This window comes from Limanda limanda, chromosome 3 (genome assembly GCF_963576545.1).
Source record: "Limanda limanda chromosome 3, fLimLim1.1, whole genome shotgun sequence".
In the NCBI taxonomy this organism is placed as follows: domain Eukaryota; kingdom Metazoa; phylum Chordata; class Actinopteri; order Pleuronectiformes; family Pleuronectidae; genus Limanda; species Limanda limanda.
Genome location: NC_083638.1, coordinates 345,653 through 372,128, shown reverse-complemented (window position 1 = coordinate 372,128; position 26,476 = coordinate 345,653). Strand labels below are relative to the sequence as shown.

The 26,476-nt window shown below is 48.6% G+C and overlaps 1 protein-coding gene across 1 annotated transcript; it reads right to left on the bottom strand.

Annotated features, from left to right (window-relative positions):
* Positions 1-499: 499 nt before the first annotated feature.
* Positions 500-26,386, bottom strand: map1aa (microtubule-associated protein 1Aa). The gene is made up of 7 exons (XM_061068760.1): positions 26,158-26,386; positions 24,228-24,329; positions 8,289-8,371; positions 7,764-7,904; positions 1,066-7,687; positions 748-974; positions 500-655 (listed from the first exon to the last, which is right to left on the bottom strand). The coding sequence occupies exons 1-7, from the start codon at positions 26,384-26,386 to the stop codon at positions 500-502; spliced, it is 7,560 nt and encodes a 2,519-aa protein (XP_060924743.1).
* Between the last annotated feature and the right edge of the window lie 90 nt (positions 26,387-26,476).

Sequence of the window (26,476 nt, the reverse complement as noted above, 5' to 3'; positions counted from 1 at the left end):
GAGGCACAAAGTTCAACAAAGGGACCGTTGAAGAGGAAACGCAAAGTCGGGCTAGTTATCGATTTTTCTATCGGCAGAATGTTTGGATCTGATCGTCTTCGTGACGTCTGAGATTCAGTGGAAGAACATTTTGTTGCTTTGTTTCTTGTGCTTCGATTTAGGCCAATTAACATACGAGCAAATAGTTTGAGACGTATTTTGCAGCTTTTTCCGCACTTTTCTGCTTTTGACACAAAGAGCGTTTTGTTTGAACTAATAACAGAAGCCTTTGTTTCACAGCGGCTGAAAAACACAAGTTCAGACAAATCACTGTTGTTCCTTCTCACTGAACAGGAAACAAGCTTATAAACAAATCAAAATCTAGAAAGTTATCCAGATGTGTTTCTGCTTCGAGCCGATCAGGGACAGATGTCAGATTAAAGAAGAGCAATTCAAAACAGATGTACACTGGGGGGCCGGGGGGGGGGGCCAGGGAGGGGGGCCGGGGGGAGCGGAGATCTTAGAACTCGATCTTGCAGGCCGGGAAGGATTCGTCCTGCATGACCACGGTGCTGCTGGAGGCCAGGACCATGATGTTCAGCTCCTGCTGCCGCTCGTGGGTCTGCTGGTACCAGTCCCGGGTCACCTCGGTGTCGTGGGTCGGGATCAGCGTCACCTGGAGAGAGGATCGGGAAATGAGCAAAACCTGGAAAACAAGCTCTGGACGTAGACTAGTTGATGTTTTTTGAGTAAAGATGAACTTCTGACCTGCAGGTTCGATCCCCACTGAGCTTTTCCATCCAGCAGTGCGTCCAGAACCGCCCGGCCCGGTTCCCCGCTGGCCGGGTCGTTCCCGCTCACCACGTAGTACGCCGAGCGGACGCGCTTGAAGAACTCTTGGTCCACGTTCTTGGCGCTGCAGTGGTTGGGGATGTAGGCCAGGTCCACGTAGATGGGAAGTCCGGGAGCGGCCGCGGAGCCGGACTTCTGGGAACCTGACGGGACGAAGAACCATCACGACTCTGTATCAACACATTTATCTTAGAGAATCTGTTTGGTTTCATGAAGTCACCGACGTCCACTCACCTGCACCGGACTTCACTCCGTTACTTTGCCCTTTGCCCGGGTTGAAGCTGGACCGGGAAAGGTCATCGTCTTTGGAGCCTTGTCCATCGGACAGACGAGACATGTGCGAGCTCTTGTCCGCCTCCTTCTTCTTCAGCGACGCCCGGCGAGGAGACGCCGGCTTCCCCCCCGGCATCGGAGACCTCTTGCGCTGAGCCGCCGAAGCTGATTTGGTTTTCGAGGAGGATTTTTTCAATCCCTTTGGTTTTGGCTCTTTCTTGACTGAGCCATTATCCAAAGACTCCGGATCCACCATGCAGACGTCTGGGTGTGGGGGGTGGGGATGAGGGTCCATGACGGGTGCAGGAGGCGGGTCCTGGCTCCTCCTGGTGGACTGATGGCTGCCTCCTCCGGGGGCAGACAGTTTGTCGATGGGCATGTAGTCCGCGTCCTCGTCTGAGTCCATGTTGCCCCCCCCAGGGGCGGGGGGGTCAGAGTCGGACTGAGAACCCAGAGACTCGCTGACGGAGGTGGGCGGAGTGTCCTCTGTGGCCAGACCCAGTCCCGAAGACAGGCCACCAGCCGGGTGATGGTGAGGCTGTTTGTGAGCCCGCCTCTTGACTGACAGGTCGTGGTCATTGGCCTCCTGGGATTGGTCGCTTTTGCCTTCGTCCTCCTCATCGCCCTCGTTGCTGGGCAACCGTCTCATACTGGGGTTGATGAAGGAAGGGGAGAGGTCCTCTTTGCGCGGCCTGTACTCGGAGGAGGAGTATCCCGGTGAGGTGCGGCTGGTGTAGGAGGAGGCGGCTCCCATGGGGGCGTCGCCAGCAGAGTCCTGGTCGCTGTCGTCCTCGTCCTGGCCTCCTCGGCTGCAATCCTCCGAGTAGAACGGTGAGTGGAAGGGCTGGTCGGTGGAGGAGAGGGAGAGTGGGCGGGCCGGGTGCTCCGGCTCCATCTCACACTCCTCCTCAAACTCATCGTCATGACGATAATGGGGAGGAGAGTCTCCAGGGACCATCCCCATCTGGGGCTTCGGCAGCTCCCACTCGTAGGAGCTCCTGTACCCGGCCTCCCTGGACTCCACCCTGACGGCGCCTGGAGCTGCACCGCCGGCCGCTGCTCCAGCCGGGAGGGCGGAGCCTGCGGTGACCTCGGGGGGGCCGTTGGCTGTGTCTGGTCTGCTTGCCTGCAGAGGTGAAGCCATGTAGGAGCCGAGAACATCAGGGAGTTCACCAACGGTCTTATTAGCAGCAGCTGGACCAGCGGTCAGACCACTGGAGGGAGACCTCAGAGTCATCTCCCGGATGTAAGCCTCCTCATCCTCTTCCTCACTGCTGTCCGTCTCCTCAAAGTAGTGTTTGCCCTCCTTGTCGGGCCGCGGAGAGGAGGTGACTCCGAACAGAGCAGCGCTCGCTGCCTCTTTGTTCTTGGAGAGCTCCGAGGCTCCGAACCCACCAGCTGTCTCCAGCTTGGACCCTTCGGACCATTCAGGTTTATAGAAACAGTCAGATTGAGGCGCTTTGTCCATAACCCCCCCCAATGAGGTGGTATGCTCCTTCTTGTCCTCAGCAAAGCCAGTGGACGAGAGTGTGTGGAAAGGTTTGACGTCCTGGAACGGGCTGAGGGGGGGGAATCGAGCTACACTGGAGGTGGACTCAGCCGTGGTTTGTTTCTCAGACACCTCCAGGTAGTCGTCTTTGGCCCCGGCTGAGACCGGTGAGTGTTCATCTTTAAAGGACGAGTACTCGAACAGCGGCTCTGCAGACGCAGGCGTCTCCAGCTCCTCCCCGAACTGCCGGCTGGTGGAGAGGGATCCGGAGGTGGAGGAGGAGTAGCTGTAGGCTGAGGAGGAGGAGTACCCTGGGGCTGCTGTTGTCGTGTATTGAAAGCTTGTGTCCAGTGACCTCTTGCTCTGAAGGTCTGGAGTCTTCTGTCTCTCACACTCAGGGTCAGTGGTGTCCCTCTGGTAATAATGTTCCTCTTGATCTCCGTCTGTCACCTGACCTGACAACAAGGAGTCTTTCTCACCTCCTCCATATGAGTACTCAAAGCCTGAGGAGTAGAAACCTGCAGAGCCTGGGTCAGATGGTTTCCCACTGAAGGAGGAGGACCCATCCTTGTCCTGGTCCTTGGAGCTGGAGCTGCTGGGCTTCCCCTGACTGTTGTAACCGTAGCCAGCCATGGAAACCATGAACTCAGGCCGATCGCAGCCAAACATCTCACTGATGGGACTTTTCGCTTGCTTCTCAGATTTCTCTTTGGCGCCTTTCTCCACATCAGAATCGATAGCATCTTCATCCTCCTCGTCTTCTTCGTCTTCCTCCTCCTCATCATCTTCATCAACTACATCATCATCGTAGTCCTCCTCATCTCTTGCTGTTAGTTTTCGCATATCAACCTCCAAACATGCTCCTTTGTCCCCGAAGCTTGTGGACCCGGGTCGGTTGAAGTCCTGCAGGGAGGAGTGGGTCACGGGCTTCGTGGTCTCAGCCGGACTTTTAAAAGAATCTTTTTCTGACGATGAAGAAGAGGAGACGGCTTCAGGTTCATCTGCCACTGAAGGAAATCTGGCGCCGGTGTTGTATTCCACTGTCTCCTTTTCTTTTTCAGATGGAGGAGGAGCAGAAGCGCTCCACGATGGAACAGACGACTCTTTCCCATAAGAGGCCCTGGATTCCTCTTTCTCCACCATGTTAACTGTGGACGTCCACTGGGGGGGGGGCTCCACTCCGCTCCTGGCGGCGTCCTTCTCCGTCTTGTCTAACGACTCCTGACGATATGAATCCGAGTCCACGGAGCTTGTCTTGCTGTCGTAGAAGTCGCTGTAGGAGAAGGTCTTCCCGTGGACGTAGGGCGTGTCCTGTCGGATGTACAAGGCCTTTTCTTTGCTCTCCTTCTCTGGGAAATGATTGAGACTGAAATGAACATTTTTCTCCGGCTCTGGAGATAAATCGGTTTTCTCTGCACCGTCGGTTTTAGAGTCTCCTTCTCTTTGATCTGGTGATAGGGGCTTTGATCCTGGCCCACTTACCAAATCCCCCTCTTTCTCATCTTGGTCTTCTTCTTTAGAGCAGACCACCTGAGGGCTGGGTTTCACCTCTGAGCCGAGGGAAACCTCCTCCTTCACCGAGGTCTGGACCTCTGGTTCTGTCACTGCAGATTTTGCCTCTAGGGAGAAGTCCTCGTCCAGAAAGCGTCCCTCCTTTGCTTCCATAAGTTTCGCCTTAACAGCGGGCTGTAGATCCTTTTTGGCGTAATAGTCTTCTTCATCATCATTGTCTTCATCAGATTCTTCAGATGCTTCAAATCCTGTCTTGTCAGCGGTTACACCGATGAAGGAGGTGTTGTCTGACATGGAGACGGATTTATCTGTTTTCACGTTGGTCACGTCCTCCTCCCTGTCTTCTGTCCTGAAGGGTCTGTCCTCTGTTGGCGAGTAGCCGCTGCTGGTGGGCACCGACTGAGTGGGGGACGCCAGTCTCATGGTGCTGTCATCTGGACTGAGACATCTGTCCTCACTCTCCTGCCTGGAGTGGGACTCCAACCCAGGGGAGAAGGAGGAAGGAGGGGAGATAGGCTTCACATCAGCCCTGAACCCCTCGGAGCTGAAGAGAGCCGGGTGGTCTCTGACAGCCTGTGGGGGGGGGTACTGCGCAGCAGTGAAGGGAGGAGGAGAGAAACTGGCCGAGGGAGACTTCTCCTTCTCCTGGAGCATCTTGGAAGCTGCATGTTCGTATCCCTCGTGGAGTTTCCCGAGAGGGATGTCCACGTTGGGAGTCTGGTCCTCGTCCTCGTCCTCCTCATCGTCCTCGTCTTCGTGGACTGATCTGATCTTTGCTTCGCCCTCCAGCTCCGGGAGGTTGGGCTGGTACTCATCAGAGGAAGGAGACTTGAAGCACTTGTCGTCCTCCAGCGAGGAGGTGGGGGAGATGGTTCCTGCCGAGTGGAGATAGTCCTTCCCCTGGGCGGCCTCTGCACGGGAGGGGACACTGTTGATGGTGTCCAGCAGGAGGGACGTCCTCCCGGCGTCCTCCGTCTGAGGAGCTGTGACAGAAGCTATGGACTGGTCCTCAGCCACAGATGTGGCAAAAGATGAGAGTTTGTCATATTCTGTGATGGATGTTGCTGAGGAGATGTGTTCTTCCTCTGCCAGAGGAGCAGCAATGAATGCTGGGTAAGGTGCGAGCTCGGGCCCCGGACCGCCCATGAAGGCTCTGGGTTTGACCTCGGACGCCACGGAGCTCTTCATCTCTCTGATTCCGTGGATGGAGTCGAAGCTGCCGGGGACATCAGGGACAGAGATGTCATAGGAGCCCACGTCGTAGTGCAGCTGAGGGATCCTGTCCTCCGGTTCCTCGTGGATCTCCTCGTCGGAGATGGTCTGCTCCGTCTCGGAGTATCCGGGAATCGTCTCGTCGTGGATGAACGAGAACTGCTCGGAGGCGGAGCCTGCTGCAGTTTGCCCGACTGTGGTGGACAAAGCTTTTTGTTCAGCTGCTGTTGTCTCCCACTCCTTTCCGGGTTTTTCATTTTTGGCCTTCTCAGTTTTATATTTAAGGACCTCATCATCTTCTGTTCCTTCATGTTCTGCTTTTTCAATCACATCATCCTCCTCCTCGGAGCTGTCACTCTTCTTTGATCCGTCCTTCATGTCGTCCTTCACAGGATATTTGTCATATTTCTCCATCTTCTCCTCTTCGTACTTCTTCACCTCCTCCGAAGTGCCTTTGTTCCTGTCTCCTCCCGGACTCTCTGGGGATTTGGGTGAAAACGATTGAATCCCAGGAGCCGATGACTTGACCTTCTCCTCCACTTCAGGATCTGTGAAGAGTGAACGCTCAGACAGCACATCGTTCTGGATGGGCTCGGTCCTGCACTGCTCCTGTTGTTTGAGAGCTTCAAAGTCCTCGGTCAGGTCCTCAGGGGAGGAGACGATGGACCTGTCGGCCAGAGCAGCTGCTGCCACCTCCTCAGGGAGGTTCTTCGGAGCCGGTCTTCTCTCATTGGCTGCGTCCTTCACCGCTTTGTTCTTGTCGGTCTTGGGTTTAGCCTGAGTCTTGGCTTTGTGCAGAGTCTTTCTCACTTCGGGGGTGAACGGCTTCAGGTCTGGTTTGGTGATTTTCCTCAGCTCTGGTTTACTCGGGTCTTTCTTTTTCTCTTCTTTGACTTTACTTTCTTTTTTCTCTTCTTTTCTTATATTTTCATCCTTCTTTATCTCACGTTTCTCTTTTTTAATCTCTTTCTTCTCTTTGTCTTTCTTTTCATCCATCTTGGACACTTTCTCATTCTTGGTGGTTTTGTCCTTGGTTATTTTCTTCTTCTCCTTCTTGTCGGCTGCAGGAGCCACTTCGCTGTTTTTCTGTTGTTTGGTGGCTTTGAGACTTTTGAGTTTTTTCTCTTCTTTCTTTTCCACCTTATTTTCTTTGGTGATGTCACTTTTGGACTCCTCCTCCTGCCCGCTGGCGTCTTTCTTCGCAGCCTTGGAATGAGGTTTGGGTGAAGACTTGAGACTCTCCTTGCTGTCCGTCCTGGACCTGATCTTCGTCTGCTTGAGGACGGGAGGTGCTGCACCTGATGAAATGTCTTTCTGAGTCGCCACTGGGTATCGCAGGTAGTCCAGGTGCTTCAGCTTCTCAAGGCCCTCGAAGATTTTGTTCTGGGGTGCATTTCCTGGGAACAGCACCCTGACTATCTTCTCTGATGGATGGTGAGGGATCCACACAATGAGAGCGGTCACTGATGTCAAATAGGGAACAGATATCTCTCCTTCTTTCCCATTGGGCATCGTGATCCCCGTCTTGGCTTTGCTGTTTCCAGCCCATTTCTGCATCAGAAACTGCATCTCTTTGCTTTCCTTCACCGGGTTCAGGACGTACATGTCTAACTTTCCCACCCCGAGCTTGTGGAACAGCGTGATGGGTTCGATGGTGTTGCTGACCACCCTGTGAAGAGGCTCCGGTGTGATGCCCAGCTTGTTGAGGTACTGCAGCGTGAGCGAGGCTTCTTCGATGCTTCGCTTCACCTTCAGCGTGGACTCCGGCATCCGCAGCTTCTCTGGGACGTTGAAAAACACGATCCCGAGCTCTGGAGAGATCAGGTTCTTCATCCAGTCTCCGTTGCTGCTGGAGCCGGATCCTTGGTTACGCTCCTCCTCCTGCTCGGCGATCTTTCTCTGGAACAGCCCGTTGACACCGGCCAGGTTGTCTGCACCGATGTGGGTGAGCAGCACAGAGTCGATCCGGTCAAGGTGGCGAACCAACTTCCAAAAGCAGGACTTCCGCTCAGACCCTCCGTCCACCAGGACGTTGAATCCATTGACGGCAAACAAAGCTGAGTCTCCTCTGCCTCCGGGGAAGATGTAGCAGCAGGGTTTGGACAGCTTCAAGAAACCACCAGAGGTCGGGGGCTCCAGGAGGTCGAAGGGCGAGGGCACGTCCACCGTCTCTGAGACGTACTCGGTGAACTCGGTGACTCCGTCCATGTCGGGGAGGTGGGGTTCGGGGTTCAGTCGGTATTCCAGAAGGTTTTGGATGGGCTGCTGCTCCTGGCCTTGGCCCAGGGAGCTCCAGCCGCCGTCTCCCTGACAGGAAACAGTTAGCCTGGCCGGCTGCTCGCACGCCGCCCGGGACAGGACCTCGATCACCTGGGAACAGGAAGCGTCAAGTCAAACCACGGCTTCTGTCTCACGTGAATCCAAACACACAGATGGTGGAGCTCACTTGAGGGTTGGAGATGATGTCGGAGAAGTGTTTCCAGGTGAAGGCTCCACTCTGCAGCAGGAGGTCCCCTCCCTGCTCGGAGCTCGGCCCACTGAGGATCAGCAACTTCCTCCCGGAGACGTCAGTGACCAGAGAGCGGATCTGGAGGAGGAGAAACAAACAGACTCTCATTAACATGAACGCTTCAGTGAGAAATCCTCCAGGAGCCATCGACTCAAATCCAATCCAGAATCAAATTAAATGATGAAATGAAACCTGACAAAAGTTGGGTTCATTTAGTTTGGAAAGATGTTTTATGGGGCAGAGAGAATTTTGGATTCGTTTCACTTTCTTTAAGCTGTTAGATAAGAACGTTTCTCAGACTAATTCATGGATCTTGAGGAAAACAATATGTTTAGATATTCATGAGTATTTAAATATAGAATATATAGAATCAATGTGTTTAAAGGAGGTTTCCTGAGGAGCCTGTTGATGTCTGTGAGGACGACAGGACAAAAGTGTCCTTCAGGAGGACGAGAGCTTCACCTCTGAGACAGCAGCGTCTTCTGACGGGTTGACCAACACCACGCTCTGCAGGACCTCACTGTGGTACTGGAGCAGCCGCTGGCCTGCAGGAGACACACAACACACACTTACTGACCCACATCCAGAGCATCTCACTGAACACACAACAGCAGGAGACACACAACACACACTTACTGACCCACATCCAGAGCATCTCACTGAACACACAACAGCAGGAGACACACAACACACACTTACTGACCCACATCCAGAGCATCTCACTGAACACACAACAGCAGGAGACACACAACACACACTTACTGACCCACATCCAGAGCATCTCACTGAACACACAACAGCAGGAGACACACAACACACACACACTTACTGACCCACATCCAGAGCATCTCACTGAACACACAACAGCAGGAGACACACAACACACACTTACTGACCCACATCCAGAGCATCTCACTGAACACACAACAGCAGGAGACACACAACACACACTTACTGACCCACATCCAGAGCATCTCACTGAACACACAACAGCAGGAGACACACAACACACACTTACTGACCCACATCCAGAGCATCTCACTGAACACACAACAGCAGGAGACACACAACACACACACACTTACTGACCCACATCCAGAGCATCTCACTGAACACACAACAGCAGGAGACACACAACACACACTTACTGACCCACATCCAGAGCATCTCACTGAACACACAACAGCAGGAGACACACAACACACACTTACTGACCCACATCCAGAGCATCTCACTGAACACACAACAGCAGGAGACACACAACACACACACACTTACTGACCCACATCCAGAGCATCTCACTGAACACACAACAGCAGGAGACACACAACACACACACACTTACTGACCCACATCCAGAGCATCTCACTGAACACACAACAGCAGGAGACACACAACACACACACACTTACTGACCCACATCCAGAGCATCTCACTGAACACACAACAGCAGGAGACACACAACACACACTTACTGACCCACATCCAGAGCATCTCAGTGAACACACAACAGCAGGAGACACACAACACACACTTACTGACCCACATCCAGAGCATCTCACTGAACACACAACAGCAGGAGACACACAACAAACACTTACTGACCCACATCCAGAGCATCTCACTGAACACAAAACAGCAGGAGACACACAACACACACACACTTACTGACTCACATCCAGAGCATCTCACTGAACACACAACAGCAGGAGACACACAACACACACTTACCGACTCACATCCAGAGCATCTCACTGAACACACAACAGCAGGAGACACACAACACACACTTACTGACCCACATCCAGAGCATCTCACTGAACACACAACAGCAGGAGACACACAACACACACTTACTGACCCACATCCAGAGCATCTCACTGAACACACAACAGCAGGAGACACACAACACACACTTACTGACCCACATCCAGAGCATCTCACTGAACACACAACAGCAGGAGACACACAACAAACACTTACTGACCCACATCCAGAGCATCTCACTGAACACACAACAGCAGGAGACACACAACACACACACACTTACTGACTCACATCCAGAGCATCTCACTGAACACACAACAGCAGGAGACACACAACACACACTTACCGACTCACATCCAGAGCATCTCACTGAACACACAACAGCAGGAGACACACAACACACACTTACTGACCCACATCCAGAGCATCTCACTGAACACACAACAGCAGGAGACACACAACACACACTTACTGACCCACATCCAGAGCATCTCACTGAACACACAACAGCAGGAGACACACAACACACACTTACTGACCCACATCCAGAGCATCTCACTGAACACACAACAGCAGGAGACACACAACAAACACTTACTGACCCACATCCAGAGCATCTCACTGAACACACAACAGCAGGAGACACACAACACACACACACTTACTGACTCACATCCAGAGCATCTCACTGAACACACAACAGCAGGAGACACACAACACACACTTACCGACTCACATCCAGAGCATCTCACTGAACACACAACAGCAGGAGACACACAACACACACTTACTGACCCACATCCAGAGCATCTCACTGAACACACAACAGCAGGAGACACACAACACACACTTACTGACCCACATCCAGAGCATCTCACTGAAAACACAACAGCAGGAGACACACAACACACACACACTTACTGACCCGCATCCAGAGCATCTCACTGAAAACACAACAGCAGGAGACACACAACACACACACACTTACTGACCCACATCCAGAGCATCTCACTGAACACACAACAGCAGGAGACACACAACACAAACACACTTACTGACTCACATCCAGAGCATCTCACTGAACACACAACAGCAGGAGACACACAACACACACACACTTACTGACCCACATCCAGAGCATCTCACTGAACACACAACAGCAGGAGACACACAACACAAACACACACTTACTGACCCACATCCAGAGCATCTCACTGAACACACAACAGCAGGAGACACACAACACACACACACTTACTGACTCACATCCAGAGCATCTCACTGAAAACACAACAGCAGGAGACACACAACACACACACACTTACTGACCCACATCCAGAGCATCTCACTGAAAACACAACAGCAGGAGACACACAACACACACACACTTACTGACCCACATCCAGAGCATCTCACTGAACACACAACAGCAGGAGACACACAACACACACACACTTACTGACTCACATCCAGAGCATCTCACTGAACACACAACAGCAGGAGACACACAACACACACACACTTACTGACTCACATCCAGAGCATCTCACTGGAGACACACAACACACACACACTTACTGACCCACATCCAGAGCATCTCACTGAAAACACAACAGCAGGAGACACACAACACACACACACTTACTGACCCACATCCAGAGCATCTCACTGAACACACAACAGCAGGAGACACACAACACACACACACTTACTGACCCACATCCAGAGCATCTCACTGAACACACAACAACTACAACACTGTTCAGAACGAGCTGCAGGCGTCTGTTAGCATGCTAACACTGTTATTTCCACAGCTGATGCTAAGCTAGACCGCTAAGTGAACCGCTAATGCTAATGTTCAGCGGAGTCCAGATCCCTGGGAGTTGAACTATGTGAACTTGGGTGTTTATCTTTATGTATTTAGCACAGACTTTAAATAAAGTGAATCATCTTTATTTCAAAGTATTGAGTCATTAATCTACGGTGGCTCATTGCTGTCAAACCAGAAAACACAAACACATCCCGTCACCAGGTGAGTCGTGTTCTCCTGATGATTCACTGTTTTCATACGTGACCTCCGCCGGTCACATGACGGACCATCGACCACGAGCAGCCACGCCCGACCGCTCCGTGTCCACGTCTCCGCTGCTGATCGGAGCGGATCAGATGAATCCTGTCGATTCTTCTCATTTACAATCAACAGCAGCGAAGCATCTGTCAGCCGGCTGTTGCCATGGGGACGCTCCTCTGGTACACTGACCCAGACTGAGGAGACGCATTGCAGCATTTCAGGAGGAGAGGCTGCGGCTGCATGAGAACACAGCAGCATGCAGGAGCTTCAGCAGGAGCTATATTTAGCCTCGTCCTCCACCTCCCTCACGGGTCGATCCTCGGTGTCTCAGTGAAACATCAAAGCAACAAGGACAAATAAAGAAAAGATCAAATCATATTCACGTTGGGTCAGAAACCAGCGAAGCTGTCGTCCATCATCAGACCCGGAGCAGGTTTGATGAGTAAACACATTCTGGTCTGAAGCTGCTCCTCAGATCTTCTGAACCCAGGATGAGACAGATCAGGTTTGATCTTCTGAACCCAGGATGTGACAGATCAGGTTTGAACTGAGCAGAACCAGAACACCGTTCAAGTCTAGATTCAAATGAAAGATTCATCTGACTTCACTTTCTCTTGTTCCTGGAAAACATGTTGCTCTGGTGTGGAGGTTTTTCTTATATTATATTGTATTAAATTATATGGAATTAAATCAAATAATATAATATTATATATTTGTTTGTGTCATAACTGTGTCTATTTATTACAGAAATGGTTCTGCAGTGAAAATGGAGTGAATATTAAAATAATGCAGTGGAACCCGACAGTTTCTTCGGGCTGATGTTGGAGAGAGAGAGTTATTTAAAGGACTCAGATGAAGATGGAGCAGAACAAACAGAGAAGAACTCTGCAGATCTCAGTGGGGGGGTGTTCACAGCCTCAAAGCTGGAGGCCAGAGCCCACCCACTGGACCCAGAAGGTCCAGGTCCTGGCAGCAGCTGGTTTCCTGTCCACTGGTCCAGCTGTGGGTTCATTAGTGAAGCTGGACCATGTCCCCTATAGGTCCGTCTGTGTGATGCTCCTACAGACCAGCCACGGCAGAATCAAGCAGGAGGACGAAGCTCTAGAAGAACGACTGCAGTGAGTAACTGAGCCTCACATCTCACAGCTGGGACCTGGGACCTGGGACCTGGGACCTGGGACCTGGGACCTGGGACCTGGGACCTGGGACCTGGGTCCTAGGACCTGGGACCTGGGTCCTCTGGTTGATGAGCCGGGGGAACCAGTTCCTTTCAGCTCCAGGCCCGTTGTCATGGAGCAGACAGGATGTGGATACAGTGAGTGGTAGAGATAGAGAGTTACTGGTTCTGTAAAACACACGAGATCCATCTTCCTCCTGTCTGATCCTCTGAGGGTCATGGGAGCCAATCCCAGCTGACACTGGCTGAGAGGCGGGGCTTAGCCTGGACGGTTAAACCCCGCCTCTCACAGGACCAACAGAACTCAGACCTACGGTCCATTTACAATCTGGAATGAATCTAACGCCACTTTGTGTTTGGACTGTGGAGGAAGCTGGAGAACCCCCCCCCCACAGAACTGGGATTTGAACCATTCTTGCTGGGAGGCTAAACACTAGACCACCGTACCACCTCATGGTCATTACATCATCATGTCCCCTGGGACGGAGACCGGGGGGGGGGCACACACGCAGATAAGGTTCTGATCAGCATCAGGTACCAGTCTGTGCAAAGAGACGCTGCTTCGAAAGTAAATGTATAAAACTGATTGGTTGATTTATTGATTGGTTGGTTGGTTGGTTGGTTGATTGGTTGGTTGGTTGGTTGGTTGGTTGGTTGGTTGGTTGGTTGGTTGATTGACTGGTTGATTGGTTGATTTATTGGTTGATTGATTGGTTGGTTGGTTGGTTGGTTGGTTGATTGGTTGATTGGTTGGTTGGTTGGTTGGTTGGTTGGTTGATTTATTGATTGGTTGATTTATTGATTGGTTGATTTATTGATTGGTTGGTTGGTTGATTGGTTGATTTATTGGTTGATTGATTGGTTTGTTGGTTGATTGGTTGATTGGTTGGTTGATTGGTTGATTGGTTGGTTGGTTGATTGATTGGTTGATTTATTGCTTGGTTGATTGGTTGGTTGGTTGATTGGTTGATTTATTGATTGGTTGGTTGGTTGATTGGTTGATTTATTGGTTGGTTGGTTGGTTGGTTGGTTGGTTGGTTGATTTATTGATTGGTTGGTTGGTTGGTTGGTTGGTTGGTTGGTTGGTTGATTTATTGATTGGTTGATTTATTGATTGGTTGGTTGGTTGGTTGATTGGTTGATTTATTGATTGGTTGGTTGATTGGTTGATTTATTGGTTGGTTGGTTGATTGGTTGATTTATTGGTTGGTTGGTTGGTTGGTTGGTTGGTTGGTTGGTTTATTGATTGGTTGGTTGGTTGATTTATTGATTGGTTGGTTTGTTGGTTGGTTGATTTATTGATTGGTTGGTTGATTGATTGATTGGTTGGTTGATTTATTGGTTGGTTGATTCGTTGGTTGGTTTGTTGGTTGGTTGGTTGGTTGGTTGATTTATTGATTGGTTGGTTGGTTGATAACTTTCCTGAGAGACTGAAAGTGAAACTCACATGTTTTAACACTGAGTTTTCAGCGCAGCCAGGAGAGAGATGATAATAATAATAATAATAATGAAACTGAAGTGCAGCAGCATGTTAAACTGTGGCTGCAGGATCCCAGGAGGATCTCACATGGATCCAGCTTCCTGATGCTGACCTCTCGTGATCCTCCACATCTATAGAAACATCTATAGAAACATCTATAGAAACATCTTAGAAACATAAAAGTCCTGGATCCACATCTGCAGGAAATTCACTTGTTGTGGTAGAAATCAGTTCAGTAGATTTCATTCAATCTTAATAACAAATAAAGAAAACCTGATCACCGCCTCACAGTCGTACACCTCCGCCGACCAGAGACATAGTCCCGCCTGTTCCTGTGTGAACATCGTGATGTCACAATGACCTTTGACCTTTGACCTAAAGCCTTGAAAACACTAGATGCTCCAGTGTGAACAGACATGTCAGTTATTAGACTACGAGGAAACGATGTTCTCTCCACATCTTAAAACAGCAAATAAATAAACGTCATTAAAACCTATCATTAGTATTAATGACATGTCAAAATATTCCACTCATTCTCCCTCGTGTCACATGATCGACATGTGTCCCTCGGGATGTGACCACACGTGTTTGTGTCGTCACCACCGGTCACGTGATCATAAGTTGTGTATTCAACATGTACGAGGGGCCAATCAGGGTTCAGCATCTTGCCCGAGGACACCTCGGGGGGGATTCGGGCGTCCGACCTTCTGGTGAGACGACACCCGCTCGCCCCCCCGCCACAGCTGTCGTGTTTGTCTGATTGACAGTAAATTAAAGATCTTCAGACTTCAGTCAAACAAGCAGACGACTCTGGGACATTTCACGTTTCACTTTCTTATTATTTGCAATTCAATGAATCATCAGTGAAATAAAGAATAAATGAATGAAAACATTTACGAGTATCTTCTCCGGAGGGGTGGAGACCAAAGCAGAGGTTAAAGCACCGGATCTTAAAGGGCCAAGTTTTCAAACTACAAGACTCACAAACTATTTTCTTTGCCTTTAAATGATTAACTAAATATTGGAAGTTTGTCCATTGACTAATTTATCTTATATATTATATATTATTCACATCGCCTGAAGACATTTGTCACTATTTTATATTTAATCGACCAAATAAATGATAATGAATGAATCCATGAAATGAAAACAACTCTTAAAAGCAGCTTTGACATTTCAATAATATAAAGCTTGTATAAAAGTATAATAAATATTGTATGATAGTTTATCACTAGAACTCTTCAGTTGCAGGTCACTTTCTGACGAACTGCTTCTAAATGTCAAACCTCATATTTCCAGATGTTACGTAAACAGAAACTCGGCCCTCGCTGTGCGTGTGTAGGGATTTAAACATCTGTCAGATTGTGTGTCTGTGTCTATGTTTAGACATTTTGTCTGGACAGTTGCATAAAGTGAGTTTGTTCAGAGGCTGAGGTCGAATGAACTGATCTGTGAGCAGCTGCTTCCTCAGGTCAGAAGATACAGGTCCTCCTAAAACACCAGCTCACCTGGATGAGCTGATGAGCACAGAGAGTGTAGAGACATATATACTGAGATATATACAAAGTATATATACTGAGATATATACTGAGATATATACAAAGTATATATACTGAGATATATACAAAGTATATATACTGAGATATATACTGAGCTATATACAAATAAACTGAGATATATACTGAGCTTTATACAAAGTATATACACTGAGATATATACTGAGATATATACTGAGATACTGAGATATATACAGATATGTATACAGAGATATACATATAGATACATATACAGAGATATACACAGAGATATATACTGAGATATATACAGAGATATATACTGAGATATATACTGAGATATACACAGATATGTATACAGAGCTGCAGAGCTCTAGTTCCCAGGGAGCCAGGCGGAGGCCCACATCAACACACACAGAACTGGGATCATAGAAACATCTGAGACGACCTGAGGAGTTTCTATCTTCTCCTGAACCTCAGAACCTCAGAACCTCAGAACCTCAGTCTGATGTTTCACTCCGAGGTCAAACGCACGCGTGTCCACGTGATGCAGCTGCACGGATCAGTCCGCTACTCACGTTCGATCCCCGGGTCGGAACCGGTCGGAACACGGAGCCTGGACGAGGAGATTCGGTTCTAGCAGCGGAGCAGCTCCTCCGGGTCCGTCAACCTGCGCCTGATTGAATGCGTCTGATGGGGGGGGGGGGGATGAGCAGAGGGAGGAGCTGGTCCTGATGCTGCGGGGCTGAGGAGGAGGGGGGGGGAGGAGGGGGGGAGGAGCTGCTGCCCCCTGATGCGTTCACGAACTCCTCGTACATCACAGGCTGCACAGTGACCAGGATGTGTTCAGGTGAATCGGGAAAAAAAGCAACTCTACTTCAGTCCAGGATTTTACAAACGGATCTTGTGTAATTAATGAGTGAGAACTGTAGTTGTGTATGTTTTGTACAATATGACACAGTTCATCCTTCCTCATCTATCATTTATGGTCCTGATCACATGATCATCTCCGGTGCTCGTCTGTGTTTCCATGACACCAAAGAAATGACCTCATCACAAAGTCTGTGTCTTCAGAGATCTGGTATTTGTTGGTTGCTGAACTGAAATCGTTTTATAAAATATCATGTTTGTGGATCCATCACCTATATTATTATTTAAACCTGCAGAAATCTGTATCTTCTTTTGTCGCCTGTTGGTGGCGTCTTATCCACAAAATGTTTCTGACCCACATGTAACATTTTTAGAATCTATTGGGATGTGCACCGTGTTAATCTCTCTATAATCTCTTGATCCCAGGTTTTTACTGTGGAGGTGATGATGATTTTACATAAATAAAGTTAGATCATATTCTCAGAGGGAAACGAGTGGATTCTGTTTTCTGAGAAAGAGGCGTTTCACACAGCAGCCGCAGGGAGGGACTCACACTGAAATAGACTCTAAGCTTCTTTAGTGTGACCCACTGTCAACGCTCCCAACATCAGAGAGACAGACTCACAAAGAGACGCTTCAAACCTCCAGACACACGTCCAGACGTCTCACATCTGTCCCTTAAATAACATCTGGACTTCTTAGCATCTGAGAGAAAACATGTTTCTTTGATACAGAAATAACAACCTGGATATAATCTGTTACGTGACATGTTTTATCTTCACCCTCCAGATCAGATATCAAAAATCAAGTATTTGTAAAATATATTTTTGAGTTTTGTTTGTCAGTCTCTATTTATATATGTAACACCAGTTTGCTGATGTTTGATATCATCGAGTGTGCTGTAGTTTCTGTGAGAGGGAAGATAACTCCTTTGATTACAGCTTGTTATGTTAAGGAGGTGAAATGTAAACTGCAGCTCCTCATTGGTTCATGTCGACTCGTTAACCATCTTCCATCTGTGGCTCAGTCTGAACGTCTCTGCATCGTATAGAGTGTGAGGAAGCAGCATCACTGTTCACTGTAAGTACAGCTGCTCGAACGCCCTCCGTCCACTGCCTCTCTCTCTCCTCATGTCTCAGCTGCTCCTCCACCTCCTTACGTCATCTTTAATTCTCTCTCTCTCATACAGGCACACACATATACCATTTATATATATATACATATAAATATACTGTTTATATATATATACACATATAAATATGTGTGTGTGTGTGTGTCTGCAGCAACTCTGGTCTGGTCTAACATCTCAACCACGGGGAGAGAGAGAATCCAGATGTTTCTGATGATTCAATGGGTTCTGTCTCCACCTCAATGACACTAAAGGACACTCTGCAGCTCACATTACACACACACACACACACACACACACACAGACACACACACACACACACACACACACACACACACACACACACACACACACACACACACACACTAACACTGCAGAGAAACAGAAGAGCTGATCAATAAAGACTGAACACTGAATTATTAATCAGCACACGTTCTGCTGAACCACACCCAGACTCAACCAGAACAAACCCAGAACAAACCCAGACTCAACCAGAACAAACCCAGACTCAACCAGAACAAACCCAGACTCAACCAGAACAAACCCAGAACAAACCCAGAACAAACCCAGACTCAACCATAACAAATCCAGACTCAACCCAGAACAAACCCAGACTCAACCAGAACAAACCCAGAACAAACCCAGACTCAACCAGAACAAACCCAGACTCAACCAGAACAAACCCAGACTCAACCAGAACAAACCCAGAACAAACCCAGAACAAACCCAGACTCAACCATAACAAATCCAGACTCAACCCAGAACAAACCCAGACTCAACCAGAACAAACCCAGAACAAACCCAGACTCAACCCAGAAAAAAACCCAGACTCCATCCAGAACAAAACCAGACTAAACCCAGAACAAACCCAGACTCAACCCAGAACAAACCCAGAACAACCCAGATCAAACCCAGATCAAACCCAGAACAAACCCAGAACAAACCCAGACTCAACCCAGAACAAACCCAGATCAAACCCAGAACAAACCCAGACTCAACCCAGAACAAACCCAGACTCAACCCAGAACAAACCCAGAACAAACCCAGAACAAACCCAGAACAAACCCAGATTCAACCCAGAACAAACCCAGACTCAACCCAGAACAAACCCAGATTTAACCCAGAACAAACCCAGATCAAACCCAGACTCAACCTAGAACAAACCCAGACTCAACCCAGAACAAAACCAGCCTCAACCCAGAACAAACCCAGACTCAACCCAGAACAAACCCAGAACAAACCCAGAACAACCCAGATCAAACCCAGATCAAACCCAGAACAAACCCAGAACAAACCCAGACTCAACCAGAACAAACCCAGAACAAACCCAGACTCAACCAGAACAAACCCAGAACAAACCCAGATTCAACCAAGAACAAACCCAGACTCAACCAAGAACAAACCCAGATTCAACCCAGAACAAACCCAGATCAAACCCAGACTCAACCTAGAACAAACCCAGACTCAACCCAGAACAAAACCAGCCTCAACCCAGAATAAACCCAGACTCAACCCAGAACAAACCCAGAACAAACCCAGAACAACCCAGATCATACCCAGATCAAACCCAGAACAAACCCAGAACAAACCCAGACTCAACCAGAACAAACCCAGAACAAACCCAGACTCAACCAGACTCAACCCAGAACAAACCCAGACTCCATCCAGAACAAACCCAGACTCAACCCAGAACAAACCCAGAACAACCCAGATCAAACCCAGATCAAACCCAGAACAAACCCAGAACAAACCCAGACTCAACCCAGAACAAACCCAGATCAAACCCAGAACAAACCCAGACTCAACCCAGAACAAACCCAGACTCAACCCAGAACAAACCCAGACTCAACCCAGAACAAACCCAGACTCAACCCAGAACAAACCCAGATTCAACCCAGAGCAAACCCAGACTCAACCCAGAACAAACCCAGAACAAACCCAGACTCAACCCAGAACAAACCCAGAACAAACCCAGAACAAACCCAGATTCAACCCAGAACAAACCCAGACTCAACCCAGAACAAACCCAGATTCAACCCAGAACAAACCCAGATCAAACCCAGACTCAACCTAGAACAAACCCAGACTCAACCAGAACAAACCCAGAACAAACCCAGACTCAACCAGAAGAAACCCAGACTCAACCAGAACAAACCCAGAACAAACCCAGAACAAACCCAGATTCAACCCAGAACAAACCCAGAACAAACCCAGAACAAACCCAGACTCAACCCAGAACAAACCCAGAACAAACCCAGAACAAACCCAGAACAAACCCAGATCAAACCCAGAACAAACCCAGATTCAACCCAGAACAAACCCAGAACAAACCCAGACTCAACCCAGAACAAAACCAGACTCAACCCAGAACAAACCCAGACTCCATCCAGAACAAACCCAGACTCAACCCAGATCAAACCCAGAACAACCCAGATCAAACCCAGATCAAACCCAGAACAAACCCAGAACAAACCCAGACTCAACCCAGAACAAACCCAGATCAAACCCAGAACAAACCCAGACTCAACCCAGAACAAACCCAGACTCAACCAGAACAAACCCAGATTCAACCCAGAACAAACCCAGACTCAACCCAGAACAAACCCAGATTCAACCCAGAACAAAACCAGACTCAACCCAGAACAAACCCAGACTCAACCCAGAACAAACCCAGAACAAACCCAGAACAAACCCAGACTCAACCAGAACAAACCCAGAACAAACCCAGACTCAACCAGAACAAACCCAGAACAAACCCAGACTCAACCAGAACAAACCCAGAACAAACCCAGACTCAACCAGAACAAACCCAGAACAAACCCAGACTCAACCAGAACAAACCCAGACTCAACCAGAACAAACCCAGAACAAACCCAGAACAAACCCAGATTCAACCCAGAACAAACCCAGAACAAACCCAGACTCAACCCAGAACAAACCCAGAACAACCCAGATCAAACCCAGATCAAACCCAGAACAAACCCAGAACAAACCCAGACTCAACCCAGAACAAACCCAGATCAAACCCAGAACAAACCCAGACTCAACCCAGAACAAACCCAGACTCAACCAGAACAAACCCAGATTCAACCCAGAACAAACCCAGACTCAACCCAGAACAAACCCAGACTCAACCAGAACAAACCCAGATTCAACCCAGAACAAAACCAGACTCAACCCAGAACAAACCCAGACTCAACCCAGAACAAACCCAGACTCAACCAGAACAAACCCAGATTCAACCCAGAACAAACCCAGACTCAACCCAGAACAAACCCAGAACAAACCCAGACTTAACCCAGAACAAACCCAGAACAAACCCAGAACAAACCCAGATTCAACCCAGCACAAACCCAGAACAAACCCAGAACAAACCCAGATTCAACCCAGAACAAACCCAGACTCAACCCAGAACAAACCCAGACTCAACCCAGAACAAACCCAGATCAAACCCAGACTCAACCTAGAACAAACCCAGAACAAACCCAGAACAAACCCAGATTCAACCCAGAACAAACCCAGACTCAATCCAGAACAAACCCAGAACAAACCCAGAACAAACCCAGATTCAACCCAGAACAAACCCAGATTCAATCCAGAACAAACCCAGAACAAACCCAGATTCAACCCAGAACAAACCCAGACTCAACCCAGAACAAACCCAGATCAAACCCAGAACAAACCCAGACTCAACCCAGAAAACACCCAGATTCAACCCAGAACAAACCCAGATTCAACCCAGAACAAACCCAGACTCAACCCAGAACAAACCCAGATCAAACCCAGAACAAACCCAGACTCAACCCAGAAAACACCCAGATTCAACCCAGAACAAACCCAGATCAAACCCAGAACAAACCCAGACTCAACCCAGAACAAACCCAGACTCAACCAGAACAAACCCAGATTCAACCCAGAACAAACCCAGACTCAACCCAGAACAAACCCAGACTCAACCAGAACAAACCCAGATTCAACCCAGAACAAAACCAGACTCAACCCAGAACAAACCCAGACTCAACCCAGAACAAACCCAGACTCAACCAGAACAAACCCAGATTCAACCCAGAACAAACCCAGACTCAACCCAGAACAAACCCAGAACAAACCCAGACTTAACCCAGAACAAACCCAGAACAAACCCAGAACAAACCCAGATTCAACCCAGCACAAACCCAGAACAAACCCAGAACAAACCCAGATTCAACCCAGAACAAACCCAGACTCAACCCAGAACAAACCCAGACTCAACCCAGAACAAACCCAGATCAAACCCAGACTCAACCTAGAACAAACCCAGAACAAACCCAGAACAAACCCAGATTCAACCCAGAACAAACCCAGACTCAATCCAGAACAAACCCAGAACAAACCCAGATTCAACCCAGAACAAACCCAGATTCAATCCAGAACAAACCCAGAACAAACCCAGATTCAACCCAGAACAAACCCAGACTCAACCCAGAACAAACCCAGATCAAACCCAGAACAAACCCAGACTCAACCCAGAAAACACCCAGATTCAACCCAGAACAAACCCAGATTCAACCCAGAACAAACCCAGACTCAACCCAGAACAAACCCAGATCAAACCCAGAACAAACCCAGACTCAACCCAGAAAACACCCAGATTCAACCCAGAACAAACCCAGATCAAACCCAGAACAAACCCAGACTCAACCCAGAACACACCCAGATTCAACCCAGAACAAACCCGTCCTCACTGAATAAGTCATTTTTTGTTTCTGCAGCTCAGTTGCTGCTCGGATCTGTTTTGCTTTTCAAAGCACTTCTCTGTGATTTACTGTAAATTTGAGCTCAGGCAGAAATCAATAGAACAACAAACAGCAGGCGAGAGACGAGTGAGACGGACACTGAGGACATGAGGACAGAGACACAGACAGGACAGCAGGACAACACCGGAGGGGACGGACACTGAGGACATGAGGACAGAGACACAGACAGGACAGCAGGACAACACCTGAAGGGACGAACACTGACAACATGAGGACAGAGACACAGACAGGACAGCAGGACAACACCTGAGGGGACGGACACTGAGGACATGAGGACAGAGACACACACAGGACAGCAGGACAACACCTGAGGGGACGGACACTGACATCATGAGGACAGAGACACAGACAGGACAGCAGGACAACACATCAGAGCATTATTATTGTTATTATATTAGTATTATTGTTATATTATATGAATATTATTCTCTTTCACTGGAGCTTGATTCCACCAGAAAACATCTGTTTCTCTGCATCTGTTGAGATCAGTTTCTGTTTCTGAGGAATCTTCGGATCATCAATTGATAAAAATGTGAAATTAGTCTTAATATAAGAAAATCATGAATCTTACAAACATTAATAAACCTTTCATGTGATGTCACAGGAAGTGGAGACACGTTGAAACCTGCCTTCTGGGATCTGAGCCTTCAGCCATGATGACTGTGCACTCCTGCTGCAGGTTAGTATTCCAGGCACATGCTGGAGGAGGAGGAGGAGAAGGAGGAGGAGCAGGAGGAGGAGGAGGAGGAGGAGGAGGAGGAGGAGGAGGAGGAGGAGGAGGAGGAGGAGGAAGAGGAGGAGGAGGAGGAGGAGGAGGAGCTTCAGTGGGCACAGGAGCCAAACGACTGTGAGAGCTGAAGAGTAAATATGAATCAGGACTCAGTTTGTAAACCTGAGCATCATGAAAGGAGCTCGGAGGTTCTGACCTTCAGCTTCTGACCTTCAGCTTCTGACCTTCAGAACACCGTCTCCTCCTCTTCCTCTTCCCCTCCTCCTGTGCTGAGCGATGGTAAAATGTTCAGAAACTGATATTTGTGATATTACTCTGATTCTTTTCCAAACAGCAGCAGCCAGAGAAGTGTGTGGGAGGAGCTTTGCACCGAGACCCAACTGCTTCTCAAAAACCAGCTCGGTTTATTCAGCTCTCTTCATCTTCACTGATTTCTTAGTAAACATGAAGCAGTGAGAGACATCGGGCTCCATTCACAAGCAGCACCCCCCCCACCCCCCCACCCCCCCGGACCTGCAGCCGGACGCTCAGCCTGCGGTTCAGAGCCGGATCGATACGAGATGAGTCACATGTGTGTGCCGAGAGGATCAGGTTGTGTTCTTCAGACTGAATGTTACTGATCTGCAGTGTGTGTCTCTGCAGTGTGTGTCTCTGCAGTGTGTGTCTCTGCAGTGTGTGTCTCTGCAGTGTGTGTCTCTGCAGATCAGTAACACAAGCATGAGGCCAGCAGCCGCTCCCCTCTGATTCCATCACATCCCTCTGGTCTCTCTCTCGTCTCAGAGGAACAGATGCAGGTAAATGCTACGTGTCATCACTGGATGATAACTGAAATAAAAAAACAACAAATACAGTCGAGCCCGGACTGACCTTTGACCTGAGCTGAGAACTGAGCGGTGTGTCTGCTCTCGAACTCGTGCAGCTCTTTGTTCAGGTCACAGACGCTCACATCCACATTCCAAGAGCGCAGACCTGTGAAGCACAGAGAGGGAATCAGGTCGGAGAACATTTCACTCAAGTGTCTGAAGATGTCTTCAGGGCGTCATCCGGCTCAAACTGAAGCTAAACAACTGTCATGATATCGTTTTATACAGAACTAAAAACCCTTGGTATCTGATATAGATTGTGTTCAGAGGGTTGAGGTGAGGTTTGTTCTTATTGACTTGGATAATGTGGAATTCCACCTCATGTGTAAATGAACGTTTCTTCTCTTTGCTCTGAAGTGAATCTGAAACAAAGTGAGGTCACATGTCTGGAGGCTTCCTGCCCTGAAGCACTCTGGGTAATCTGGGGATGTGCAGTATCACCTACCGTGGTAGAATGTAGTTAAGTTAATTTACTAACGTCTTTCAAAGTATTTTTAATATTTGTACTTGGACATTTTCATTTAATATCACATCTAATAACCTCAACTTATGGTCAGATTTCATTTGAGACTTTTACTCGACCAACATGACGAGTTTTTTTTGTTTTTGCTCCTCATTGATAAACTACATGATTTCAATTTAGTTTCTGTATTAATCAGTGAAAACATATGATTTAATATTTAATATCAAAGTATAAGAAGCTTCTCTGCATATTGAAAATGTTTGATAATATTCTTTACTTATAAGTAAGTTATATTTTAAAACCAGGAAAGCTAAATGACAGTGTGTGTGTAGTTTTAATTCACAGCAGAATCTGAGCAGCAGTAAACATGAGAAACTGAAGCTGTTTCCTGACAGAATCAAGCTCCACATTTATTAAACATTTAACAACCGATATAATAATTACGTTTCTTTAAATGTACAGATACAGTAAATAAAGTCTGGAATCAGAACAGATGGAATAATACACATAACTATGATTTCTGATTGTTGAGTTGAGCAGATGAGATCTGTCTCTCTCTCTCTGTCTCTCTCTGTCTGTCTCTCTCTCTCTCTCTGTCTCTCTCGCTATGTCTCTCTCTGTCTCTCTCTCTCTCTGTCTCTCTCTCTGTCTCTCTCTGTCTCTCTCTCTCTCTCTCTCTGTCTCTCTTTCTCTCTCTCTCTGTCTCTCTCTCTCTCTCTGTCTGTCTCTCTCTCTCTGTCTGTCTCTGTCTCTCTCGCTATGTCTCTCTCTCTGTCTCTCTCTTTCTCTCTTTCTCTCTCTCTCTCTCTGTCTCTCTCTGTCTGTCTCTCTCTCTCTCCCTCTGTCTCTCTCTCTGTCTATCTCTCTCTCTGTCTATCTCTCTCTCTGTCTATCTCTCTCTCTGTCTCTCTCTCTATCTTTCTCTCTCTCTCTCTCTCTCGCTCTGTCTCTCTCTGATGTCCCTCTCAGACCTGGTGTCCCTCTCAGACCTGATGTTCCTCTCAGATCTGATGTCCCTCTCAGATCTGATGTCCCTCTCAGACCTGATGTCCCTCTCAGACCTGATGTCCCTCTCAGACCTGGTGTCCCTCTCAGACCTGATGTCTCTCTCAGACCTGATGTCCCTCTCAGACCTGATGTCCCTCTCAGACCTAATGTTCCTCTCAGACCTAATGTCCCTCTCAGACCTGATGTTCCTCTCAGACCTGATGTTCCTCTCAGACCTGATGTCCCTCTCAGATCTGATGTCCCTCTCAGACCTGATGTCCCTCTCAGACCTGATGTCCCTCTCAGACCTGATGTCTCTCTCAGACCTGATGTCCCTCTCAGACCTGATGTCCCTCTCAGACCTGATATCCCTCTCAGACCTGGTGTCCCTCTCAGACCTGATGTTCCTCTCAGACCTGATGTCCCTCTCAGACCTGAGGTCCCTTGTCTCTGCAGCCTGGAGCCGCCCCCCCGCTCCTCTTACCTTGTGTGATCTGTCCCCTGGCCTCGTCGAGCTGGTGGCTGGTGGAAATGTCTCCGATCACGATCAACATGCGATGGTTTCTGTTCCGAGGCGGAGCTGCGGCGTGCTGCTGATCACACTGAGCTCGCTCTGCTGAGGCAGCTGCTGCTGCGACGGGGATCTCCATGGTAACAGTGGACACTGAGCCCTCTTCCATTTCCATGACAACTGCATCCGGAGCGAGCACCATGACGATGCAGGAGTAGGTGGGAGGAGTGATGGGCGTGACTCCGCAGATGCTAAATATTTGATTGGATCGCAGGTTATGTGGCTATTTGAG